Here is a 13,492-nt window from a genome sequence, read left to right as displayed (position 1 = left end):
TAGAGTACTACTTTTTAGAATTTCAAAAATAAAGGGTCTAATTTATCATTAAACAAAATAGAAGGTTTAATTAATAATTTTTGTAAAATACAAAATTTAAAATGGTATTTACTCTATATTTTTATGTTTCTTACTAGCTCTACCTTTGTCTCATTACACAATATTATTGAACAATGAGACGAACTCCAATGAAAGATGTAAAATTTGTGTTAAATTTGGCATAAAACATAAATTTGTGCTATATTTGACATACTATTTACAATTGTTTTCCAATACACAAGGTGTAAAATAAGTAAAAAAAAACTATTATTGATGGACTTTCAATATTTTATTGAGAATAAATAAAATAATGATTATTTTTTTTTCTTAAATAATACTAACATGACAAATAAAGAATGTAAAGTTTTATAAAAATTAATAAATTATAATAATTAGTGACACTATAGTAATTAAAAAATGGGCATTTATTGTGAATAAAATTTAGCATAGGATTATATCTTGTGTTAAATTTGGCATAAATTTTAGCATATGTTAAATTTGACACATTTTTTAGAATACTATTGAAGTATATTATTTTTTTTTTTTATTAAATTATGTAGTAATAAAACTTTATTTGTTGTTGTTTTGTAGATCGGTTTTGTGGAGGGTTTACGATTACAGAGACTTTGTCGATTAGTTTCATTCAAGAATTGTCTCTTCTGATACCTGTTGTTTCTTCCTGTTGTTTATTTTTCAGATAGTATTTCAGTATTACAAGTCGAAACTTTGGCTCTTTTGCTATCAACAAAGGAAGGTTTAATGAGTTGGAGGTACAGTGTGAGGATATCATAATTTTATTGTCTAAATTTTTGAAGGCAGTTTTGTCGCATGTAGCTCGTGATAAGTTTTTTGCAGCTCATGGTCTGGCAAAGCATGGTGCCCTTCAATTAGACGTGAGCTATCGTGCTTCGAGGAGGTGCTGTCACCGATTATAAATTGCTGCATCGTTAATCATATGTAATTTCGATCACCACGTAAAAAAAACAAGTCGTTTGCTCGTGAACCGTCTTTCACAGTGAGAAATTTCTCTTAAAAAATTGGAAAGCTTTAATTAGTTCAATTTTCAAGTTGAAATGAATCCAACACTTATTTTTTTATTTTTTATTTAAAGCTAACCGTTCAATACACAACAGCATGAAACAAAAATTAGTATAGAAAAAATGTAAATATTGAAAAATTTGTTGCGCTTAAAGAAATCAACACTAGTCACAACAAAGTTCCAATTTAAAGATTCAAAATCTCGAATGCACAAATCAATATAGACTTTGGTAGTGTTATACTGTTATTTAGTGTTGAAATATGGGTCGAATTTTTCAACACGACATGAAACTGAGTTTGGAGAACACGAGTACGAGCACTACTAAGTACGAAAAAATATAAGTTTGGGCACGGCACAATACAATGTTATAAATTAGCATGACACGGCTCGAAAAATATTTGGTTAAGCACGACACAATACGAGAAGCACGAAAGACGACATATAAGCACAAATACACTAGCTCGACATGCGACAAGCCCGAAAAACTGTTATTTTTTATTACTTTCTCTGCCTTATGTTAAAATTTATTTTGTTAAACGATCAGCAAACTCCTAGCACATGTTGTTGCTAGGATGTCTTGATCTTTTTCTGATCTTAGCATTTGTGTGTCTAATGCTCCAGCTGCTATGCTGGATATTTTGTATTTCGAATTAGGGGTGTTTATAAAATAGCCAATTCAATTCAATCTGCACAATCCAATCTAATCAATCCGCAAAGTGAGGATATCCGCACTTGTGCGGATTGGATTAGATTGAAAAATTCAAAATCCGCACTTGTGCGGATTGGATATTGATTGACATGCAAAAGTAGTCGATCCAATCCAATTCACAAATATTTATAAAAATATTAAAAAATTACATATACAAATAACATTTTAATGTAAAGAAAATAGTAATTTAAAAATCACATATAATACAATTCTATCTTAAAACTTAATAGATCAAATATGTATTCTATTATTATATACATATATTTTCTACATACAATTTAAAACAAAATTAAACATTTCTTTATACATACAATTTTTTTTTCTTTCTTTGAATTTGTTATTTATTATTTTAATTTATTGTTAGAGACATAAAATAACTATAATTTATTTTATTTATTGCTAGTTATGTGAAAAAAGTATTTAATAAATATTAAAAAGTAACCAATCCAAAATAACCGATCCAATCTGTACTTTTGCAGATTGGATTGGATTTGAGCTATTGTGCGGATTGGATCCAAAAAATGAAATCCACACTTAGTGCGGATCGGATACACTATGAGCAACATAATGCAGATTAAATTGGATGAACACTCCTATTCCGAATGCTAAATTTAATGAAGTTGATATTTCATCAAAAAATAAAAAATAAAAAATAGTAATAATATTTTAATATAACACTGAATATTATAATTCTATAATTAAAATTATTAAAAAATGTAAAACTAAAAGTCTTAAACCATATATTAATTTATTTATAAAGTGTAATATAAAAATTTAAAAATTACATAAATGTAATTTAAACTCTAAAATAAATAGTTTAGTAATTAACTTATTAATTTTTTAAAAAATATAAAAAAGTAAAGCATGAATTTAAGTCTAGATATGAAAATGGACGGACCTATTTTAGAAAAACCGGTCGGCACGTACAAAGCACGACACAAATATATCGAGCCTACAGGCTGTGCTGGGTATACCCTTTTAAAATATTTGCACGACATGATCTCTATTTTTTTTTAAAAGCATGACATGACATCTCATATTTTGAAAATAAAAAAAATGAGTGGGGGGAGCATGATGGACAAGAATTTGCTGCACCATATTATTATTATTATTATTATTATTATTATTATTATTACTCTACTGGTACCCCAAAATATATATTAAATTGGTATGTGTTAAATTTTATACTATTAATGGTATTAGATTTTGAGTCTAGACCAATTTATTGTAAAACCTTTTTTTTTTTTCATTATAGCTTTTATTTTAATTTTTTTTAAAAATTAATCTTACACGTTAGTTTTCAAATTAAAATAAAATAATTAATTTAAAATATTAACATATTAAAAAATATAAAATAATAATATCAAAATATTAATATTAAATTAAATATAAACAACATAATACTACGTTATGAAACTAAAAAAAAACAGCATAAATAAAAATCAACACTAACTAAAATAATGATTTACTAAATATTAGATGCGATTTTATTTAAGATTTTTTTTAAATGTGTAACGTTTAATTGATTTAATAAGTATTTTATGTTATTAAATTATTTAAGATCTCAAATCCTTAGTAGTTATGATATAATTATATTGGTTATTTGATGTATATAATATAAAATACAAAATATATTTATTTAGTGAGATATTGTTACACTAAAAATTTAAGATTTTACACTAAATTAGTATATTCGTATGTAGATGGTTTTTTATTTTGGGGTGTGCATAAATCAATCCAATGATAACCAATCGATCCAATTACAATCGACTGCCAAATATTAGATATATTATTGTGATGGGATCGAATTGAATACTATTTTTCAATATCCAATCAGATCAGATTAAATGTTGGATGAGGTATTCAAAAGTTTAATACATCTAACATCCAATCAAACTAATTATTATTTTTATTTAGTTTGAATGAGTAATTAAATATTTTGTTGTTATACGTAGTAAAATATATGTATATATATAAAACTTAACATTAAAATTTTAAATGCTATGTCTAAAATATTGGATAAACCCAAAGTAAACCAATAAATATACATGAAATACATGCAATGGATAGAATAGATTGTTATGAATACTGTAAAACTTAATTTAGCCCTAATTAATTCATGAGAATCAAACAATAGGATTAAGGAATAGCGGAAGCGTACCGGAGTCCATAGAATCGACATTTAAATGATCTTTAATTGGTATGATCTTCCAATTTGCAGTGAGTTCTTTTTCTGTAAACTTTGTCTCTTGATGATGGGGTTTCAAGAAAATGAAAAGATACGGTACTGCAAATTGGAAACCATTACCGTTTATATTACCAACAGACAAAACTGTTGGTAATATTTATTGATTATTTTTATTTGGCCCCTCATCAAATTAGAAATTGTCCTTATGGTATTCACATATTAAAATCATGACAATCATGCCCTTAAGTCATAAACCTTATTCCAAAATAGACCACATAAATTTGACTTATTTATTTGATGACCCAACACACATTTTATATATACAATGAGTTATTTGCGGCATAACCTCCTTAAGTTGTTACGTTTTTATAACTAACCCCCAATTCTAAAATTTTGGTGGTAAAACTTCCTAAACCCAAGTTCTGTTAGCACTTAGCCCCTTCCATCTATTTTTGGCCGTTAATTGCCATGGTGGAATGTCTACGTGTACACAGTGTACACGTGGCACAATTTTATTGGTCCACGTAAATAAATATAAAAAAATAAATAAAATTAATTATTTTAAAAATAAAAAATTTTCTTTTTCTTTAAAAATTAAAAAACAATTTTAAAAAAATAAAAAATTAAAAAAAAAACTTAAATTAAACTAATAGATATATATTAAATATATCTTATGAATTCAACCGATCGAATTCTATATTTATTAGATGCTAGATCGATTAGATGACAGAAATAAATTGGATGAGATTGAGTGGTAAAGTTTATATTAAATGTGGTTAGATGAACACTCTTACTTACATGGTTGTCAACTTGTCCACCGACTTGGTGTAGTCTTCAATATTCAAAGAGTACTATAAGTTGAATAGATTGCTAGGTTTGTCTCACTACGGTAAAACTAATATGATGGAGAGTTCCATAGTGTTATATCCTTCTTTAGGCATAGCCAACCTAGTTTCCATGGTCGAGCTATCCAAGCTCATACTCACACACCACCCAACATTCTCAATCAATGTCGTAATCATAGGATTACCGGCCAATCCAACGGCTGCTGCTGCAACTCCAGTAAACACATCCAAAGATATCTCATCCAACAGTGCAAAATACATTGCTACTATCTCAGCTACCATCCCCTCCATCAAGTTTCATTACTTACCACAAATCACTCTACCACCCAATACAACTTTGGGTCCTGTTGAACTTGGATTCTTCATCCCAAATCTCAACAACCCCAACCTCCATCAATTCCTTCAAAATCTTTCTCAAACCTCAAAACTCAAAGCTTTCATTCTCGATTTCTTCTGCGATGCTGCTTTTGAAGTCTCCTGGTCTCAACATTCCTACTTACTATTACTTCACAACCTCAGCAGGTAGTATTTCATTGATGTTGTACTACACCATTCTCAGAGAAAGCTTAGAGAGCAGAACAAATCCTGATGACGAAGATGCATATAAGCCCACTATAAATGTGTCATGGTTACCAACGATTCCTAATTCGGAACTTCCTGAGGCTAATCAGGATTTCAGGACTGATAGCTGCAAGAAACTTTTGGATGTGTCTTTACACATGACGAAAGCTAGTGGGCTAGCTTTTGGTAAACTCATTTGATATGTTCGAGAATAAAACTATAACAGCTCTTAGGGATGGGCTTCCCTTACCGGGAAAATCGATCCCACCGGTTTTTCCAGTTGGACCGGTGATCAAAACTAATATGGGATCGAAATTGGAAGATGAAAGTGGTTGCTTGAGTTGGCTAAATGGGCAGCCAAGTGAAAGCGTTGTGTTCTTGTGTTTTGGAAGTTTGGGGCGTTTCTCGGCGACCCAGTTGACCGACATGGCTGTGGGTTTAGAAAATAGTGGCCATCGATTCTTGTGGGTGGTGAGAGACCCACCTGACAACAATGGCGATGAGAAGAATAAGGAGAGAGAATTGGAAGAAATATTGCCTAAAGGGTTTCTGGAAAGGACAAAAGAAAGAGGATTGGTGGTTAAGCGTTGGGCTCCACAGATGGCTATTCTGAGTCATGACTCGGTTGGTGGGTTCGTGACTCACTGTGGATGGAGCTCAGTGATGGAAGCTATTAGCAATGGAGTGCCGATGTTGGGGTGGCCTTTGTATGCAGACCAGAGGATGAACAGGATTTTCTTGGTGGAAGGCTTGAAAGTGGCACTGAGTTTTAGAGAATCGAAAGATGGGTTTGTGAGTGCAACTGAGTTGGAGAACCGAGTGAAAGAGTTGATGGACTCGGACTCGGTGAAAGGGAAGGAGGTTAGAGAATGGGTTTGGCAATTGAAAGAAGGAGCTGTTGCAGCTAAGAAGGTTGGATTGCATTGACCAAGGTTATTGAGCTTTGGAATAATAATTAAGTAAATTGATGAGAATCTCAACTCTTTTCTATAACCTCATTTTTATGTGTTCTGTTTTATGGGCATGGATTTGAAGGAACACCATCGAAGTTGTTTAGTTTAATTCTATCAATATCTACTATCAGTTTGTATCAATTCAGTCTTATGTTTATTCCTAGTTAATAGATCTGCAGTTGTTTAATTTCTATCAAAATGGACTTTTTTTTCTTTTTCTTTTTTGAATAAATATCAAAATGGACCTTTGTGTTTTCATCTAGTACCTATTTGAGTAATTTTTGCCCCGTATGTTTTCAATAAAATGCAAACTACCTTACCAAAAAAGAATAATAATAATAAATAAAATACTAACTACGACCCTACAGTCAACTTTGGTAAAAAAAATTTTCTAAAAATTTACATCTCTTAAGAAATATTAGTATTATGTAATATTATAATTTAGAGAAAGAAAATAGAGAAGAGATAGAATTTTCTGAGTGTTTTATTCCAATAGGTGATCTCCTAATTATACACATACAAGAGTCAAATATTAAGAAATTAAGAGAAAGGGAAACTAAGAAAAAGGGAATGTTGATTACATTAATGGTAATAAATAAAAGATTTGGACATCCACATAATTAATACTATTTATAACACTCCCCCTTGGATGTCCATAATAACTGCCTCATTAAAAACCTCGTCGAGAAAACCCAGCGGGACAAAACTCGGTCAAGGAAAAAAGAGTGCAGTATGAAATTACTCCCCCTCATTTTGGCATTCGCGAAGATCCTTTAATCGACGCATTCCAATCTTGTGAACCATCTTCTCAAAAGTTGATGTTGGTAATGACTTCGTGAATAAGTCTGCAAGATTATCGCTTGATCGAATTTGTTAAACATCGATATCACCATTTTCTTGAAGATTGTGTGTAAAGAAGAATTTTGGTGAAATATGTTTAGTTCTGTCTCCTTTAATGTACCCTCCTTTAAGTTGAGCGATGCAAGCAGCATTATCTTCATAGAGAATTGTTGGTACTTCTTTATTAGATGTTAATCCACATGTTCCTCGAATATGTTGTGTCATTGATCTTAACCAAACACATTCTCGACTTGCCTCGTGAATTGCAAGTATCTCAGCATGATTTGAGGAAGTAGCCACCAGAGTTTGCTTTGTTGATCGCCAGGATATAGCAGTGTCACCGCAAGTGAACAAATAGCCAGTTTGAGATCTGGCTTTATGTGGATCAGATAAATATCCTGCATCTGCGTACCCTGGAGATAGCGGAGTATGTGCTTAATCCCTTTCCAATGTCTATATGTTGGAGCAGAACTAAATCTTGCTAATAAATTGACAGAGAAAGCTATACCAGGTCTTGTACAATTAGCAAGATACATCAATGCTCCTATTGCACTTAGATATGGTACTTCTGGACCAAGGAGCTCTTCATGTTCTTCTCTAGGTCGAAAAAGATCTTTTTCTACATCAAGTGACCTAACTACCATTGGGCTACTCAATGGGTGTGATTTATCCATATAAAACCGTCTCAAAATCTTTTCAGTATAAGTTGACTGATGAATGAAAATTCCACATTTTAAATGCTCAATTTGTAGACCAAGACAAAATTTTGTTTTTCCTAAATCTTTCATTTCGAACTCTTTCTTTAGATATTCCACAGCTTCTGAAAGTTTTTCAGGAGTTCCAATAATATTCAAATCATCAACATATACAGCAATGATAACAGACTCAGGACTTGAACTTTTTATAAAAACACATGGGCAAATAGGATCATTTTTATATCCTTCTTTTAATAAATATTTACTAAGTCGATTGTACCACATGCGTCCTGATTGTTTTAATCCATACAATGATCTTTGTAATTTAATTGAGCACATTTCTCGATTGCTTGAATTATATGCATCAGGCATCTTAAATCCTTTAGGGATCTTCATGTAAATATTACTATCTAGTGATCCATATAAATAAGTTGTGACTACATCCATTAATCGCATATCGAGTTTTTCACTCACAGCCAAGCTAACCAAATATCTTAATGTTATTGCATCCACCACAGGAGAATATGTCTCCTCATAATCAATACCTGGCCTTTGAGAAAAACCTTGAGCTACAAGTCTTGCTTTGTATCTCACAACTTCATTTTTCTCATTTCTTTTACGTAAACATACCCATTTGTATCCAACGGGTTTCACACCTTCAGGTGTTTGGACTATAGGTCCAAATACTTTGCGTTTAGCAAGTGAATTCAATTCTGCTTGAATTGCTTCTTTCCATTTTGGCCAATCTTTTCTATTTTGACATTCTTTGATAGATTTAGGTTCAAGATCCTTGTTTTCATTCATAATTTCTAGCGCTACATTATAAGCAAAAATATTGTCGACAATTACTTCGAGTCGGTTCCATTCTTTTCCTGTATTGACATAATTTATTGAGATCTCATTATTGCTAATATTTTCAGTATTTCGAATCTCTTCAAGAGATTTGTTTATGTCAACATCTTCCTCTAAATTTTCAGCCTCTTCATTAGGGCCATCTTGATTATTTTCTCCCTTTCTTTTTCGAGGATTTTTATCTTTGGAGCAGAATTTGGTCTACCACGTTTCAAACGTGCTTTAGAATCATTAATTAATTGTCCTTCTGGGACTTCAATTCGAATTGGAGCATTTTCAGCTGGAATATGTGATTTTGTAATTTTCTTTGGGTCAGTGAATGCATTTGGTAATTGATTTGCAATATTTTGCAAATGAATTATTCTTTGAACTTCAAGTTCACATTGATTTGTACGAGGATCAAATTGAGATAATGATTGTGCATTCCATATAATTTCTTTTTCCAGCTGTTTCTTTTTCCCTCCCCCTAAAGTTGGGAAACTTGTCTCATCAAAATGACAATCAGCAAAACGTGTTGTAAATACATCTCCAGTTGTGGGTTCGAGATATTTAATGATAGATGGAGATTCATACCCAACATATATTCCAAGCCTCCTTTGAGGACCCATCTTTGTTCGTTGTGGTGGAGCAATCGGAACATATACTGTACAACCAAAGATTCTTAGATGGGAAATATTTGGCTCCTGACCAAAAGCCAATTGTAGTGGGGAGAATTTGTGATATGATGTTGGTCTAATGCGTACAAGTGCCGCAGCATGTCCCCAAGCTAAAATTGGGAGTTTTGTTCTCATAAGTAATGGTCTTGCGATTAATTGGAGGCGCTTAATAAATGATTCTGCTAGACCATTTTGTGTATGTACATGAGCAACAGGATGTTCAACATTTATCCCTGTTGACATACAATAATCATTAAAAGCATATGATGTAAATTCACCAGCATTATCAAGGCGGATTGTCTTGATTGCATAGTCTGGGAATTGTGCTCGTTATCGGATTATTTGAGCAAGCAATCTTGCAAATGCTACATTACGAGTAGATAATAAGCAAACATGTGACCATCTAGTTGATGCATCTATCAATACCATAAAATATCTGAATGGTCCACATGGTGGGCAAATAGACCCACATATGTCGCCCTGAATTCGTTCAAGAAATCCAGGGGATTCAATTCCAACCTTTACCGGTGAGGGCTTAATGATTAACTTTCCTTGAGAACAAGCAGCACATGAGAACTCACTGGATAAAAGAATCTTTTGGTTCTTCAATGGATGACCATGTGAGTTCTCTATTATTCTACGCATCATAATTGAACCGGGATGGCCTAACCGGTCATGCCAAATAACAAATAAATTTTTCTGGTTTGTGAACTTCTCGTTCACAATAACATGAGTTTCTATTGTACTTATACGTGTAACGTACAAACCTGAAGACAAACCAAGTAATTTTTCTATTATGCATTTTTTTCTTGAAACAATAGATGTAATGCAAAGATATTCAAAATTATTTTCATCTATTGTCTCAATATGATATCCATTACGACGTATATCTTTGAAACTCAACAAATTCCCTTTTGATTTGGTGGATAATAAGGCATCATCTATAATAATTTTTGTTCCTCTAGGCATCAATATAATGGCTCTTCCGGAGCCTTCAATTAAATTTGCAGTGCCTGATATTGTATTAACATTTGCCTTCATTCTTGATAAATTTGAAAAATATTTATCACTTCTGAGTATTGTGTGAGTGGTTGCGCTATCCACTAAACACATATTATCACCATTATTTGTAGAATCATGTATAGAATGACAAATGTCCATTACTTCATTAACAAAAAAAAAAAACATAATAAGTTCAAAATATAAATGCTTAAATAATAAAAGTTCATTACATAAATATGCCAAATAAAATAAACACCTTAAAGTAAATAAATGATAATAATAATAAAAAAAAAACAAAACAAAGAAAAGTGACTAATTGTGGACATTCCCATCTCCATTATCGATATTCATGTTGTTATTAATGAGATCTTCATTAAAAAAATCTGCAACATCTAAGTGTGTAATATCCAAAGGCTCTTTGAGAAAACCATCATCTTGATAGGCAAAATTTGCTTCTATTTTCTCCTTTCCTTTCACAGATGCTTGATAAAGATCAGCAAGGTGTTTTGCCGTACGACAAGCACGTGCCCAGTGTCCTTTTATTCCACATCTGGAACATAAATTTTCAGAATTTCTATGATTATTATTTTGAGGACCTTTTCCCTTGTTCTCAGTAGTTGTGCTTTTCATTGGAGTATATGAATTTTTATTTTGACCATTACGATGCCAAACATTGCTTCGACCGCGATCGCGACCACGACCGCGACTTTAATTATGGTCACGACCACGTCTATTACTTCGATTATGATCACGACTACGACTATGATTATGATTGTCAGCAATTGTAGCATTCACTTCAGGGAATGGAGCAGACCCAGTTGGGCGAGATTCATGATTTTTCATCAAAAGTTCATTATTCTGCTCAGCTACTAGAAGACATGAAATCAATTCTGAATATTTTTTAAAATTCGGTCTCTATATTGCTGCTGCAGGAGCACATTAGAGGCATGAAAAGTAGTATATGTTTTTTCTAACATTTCATAGTCAGTAACTTTTTCTCCACACAACATTAATTTAGAAGTGATATTAAATATTGCAGAGTTATAATCACTTACTGATTTAAAATCTTGCAACCTCAGGTGCAACCAATCATTCTTAGCCTTTGGCAATATGACAGTTTTTTGATGGTCATATCTTTCTTTCAAATTTTGCCAAAGCACAAGAGGATCTTTTACGGTTAAATATTCAGATTTTAACCCCTCATGGAGATGATGGCGAAGGAAAATCATAGCCTTGGCCTTATTTTGTTTTGTTTCAGTATTTTGATCTTTGATGGTGTCTCCAAGACCCATAGCATCTAAATGGATTTCAGCATCAAGAATCCATGACAAATAGTTTTTTCCAGAAATATCAAGTGCCACAAAATCAAGTTTTGCAAGGTTTGCCATGGATAAAACTATATCAATATAAAGTGTAAATTATTAGACATATACATAAACTTTGAAAAAAAATACAACAAAATATAGTACAATATAGAATAAGATAATAAGATTAAACAATAAAATATGATAAACAAATCAACACACATATATAATATATAAGCATCTATGTAGATATATATAAGCATAGACATATATTGTATAAATATTAATTCATTAAAAAAAATGGCTAACTCGAATGTGTTTCAGTCAGATGAGTATATATATACATATATATATTTAGTGTATCATGACTTTGAAGCAATTCGAGATCACATAACAAAAACATTGTCATACCTTGGTTAGAGGCTCGTGCTGATAACGTCTTATGAAATATTAGTATTATGTAATATTATAATTTAGAGAAAGAAAATAGAGAAGAGATGAGAATTTTCTGAGTGTTTTATTCCAATAGGTGATCTCCTATTTATACACATACAAGAGTCAAATATTAAGAAATTAAGAGAAAGTGAAACTAAGAAAAATGGAATGTTGATTACATTAATGGTAATAAATAAAAGATTTGGACATCGACATAATTAATACTATTTATAACAACATCAACCCTTTTCCTTTACCTTCAAAAAAAAAAAAAAAAAAAACCCTTCCCTTATCTTATTTTCAATAATGACGTTACATATTTAAATTACAATACTTGTCATTTATGAGTACCGTGTATTACATCCATCCAATTATATTTATTACTATAAAATTCAAATAACAAAAGATTATTATAAAAAAAAATACTAATTAATAAAAATATTATTGTACATTACTACATTACAATTCAATTAGCGCTGAGTACATTAAAAGGAGAGATCAAAGATCTTCCATCTAAATTAGCTCACCAATCACTCTAAGTGCGTGCACAGCTAATTTATGTGTAGCCATAATGATCAAATAATTTACATGAATAAGAAACGCCTTAGGAAAATTGGACAGTAAACTAAAAAAACATCAAAAGAGATCCTAAATTCATTACAGAAACAAAATCTCTTAAAAAGACAGAGATCAATCTAAACAATCAAGCTCAAAGGAAATGGGAAGAAATCCAATTCCAGCAACCAATCTAATGCAACCATTATTAGATTATATTATGTATGAAAATAATTTTGTAGTTACATTTGTTACTATTTTTTTTTAAAAATAAAATGTTTGTTTTTTGTTTGATTTAAAAGTAACTTGTAAATTCTACTTTTTCTTTTTTATATTTATTAATTAATATATACATATATATAACAAAAAATATGAAAGACTAAATATATATTACATAGTTTTATTTAAATATTACTATAAAGTATTTAAATAAAACTATTTAATATCTATGCTTATTTGTTATATTATATGAAAACTAATTAATTTCTACAATAAACTTAAAATGTAACCAAAATTATAACTTTAAAATAACTAATTAGCAATTTAAATGTTTACCAATAAGTTATTTGAGTTTTTTTTTTTTTATTATTATTATTATTATCAGTTATTAGTTTATTGAATAGACTTGAAAGTAACATAAATATTTTTACAAAAATAAAATAAAAAAGTAACCTAAAGAAGAGTTGGGAAAGAATATTGGTTTTATGCTACTAAATTAGGTATGCAATAGGAGAGTTATGTATTATCTCATTATTATTGTACCATAGCCTTTAGGATCTATAGATGTGTGTACATTATATTAAAACAGTAAAATTAATA

The 13,492-nt window shown here is 30.6% G+C and overlaps 1 protein-coding gene across 1 annotated transcript; it reads left to right on the top strand.

The window, feature by feature from the left end:
* Positions 1-4,844: 4,844 nt before the first annotated feature.
* On the top strand, positions 4,845-6,422 carry LOC115716673 (anthocyanidin 5,3-O-glucosyltransferase-like). Its single transcript, XM_061116191.1, has 3 exons — positions 4,845-5,342; positions 5,380-5,527; positions 5,562-6,422. The coding sequence occupies exons 1-3, from the start codon at positions 4,876-4,878 to the stop codon at positions 6,306-6,308; spliced, it is 1,362 nt and encodes a 453-aa protein (XP_060972174.1). The 5' UTR covers positions 4,845-4,875; the 3' UTR covers positions 6,309-6,422.
* The last annotated feature ends 7,070 nt before the right edge of the window (positions 6,423-13,492 follow it).

This window comes from Cannabis sativa, chromosome 5 (assembly GCF_029168945.1).
Source record: "Cannabis sativa cultivar Pink pepper isolate KNU-18-1 chromosome 5, ASM2916894v1, whole genome shotgun sequence".
Lineage (NCBI taxonomy): Eukaryota > Viridiplantae > Streptophyta > Magnoliopsida > Rosales > Cannabaceae > Cannabis > Cannabis sativa.
The sequence above is the reverse complement of the archived record's forward strand: the minus strand, read 5'-3'. Positions and strand labels throughout refer to the sequence as shown.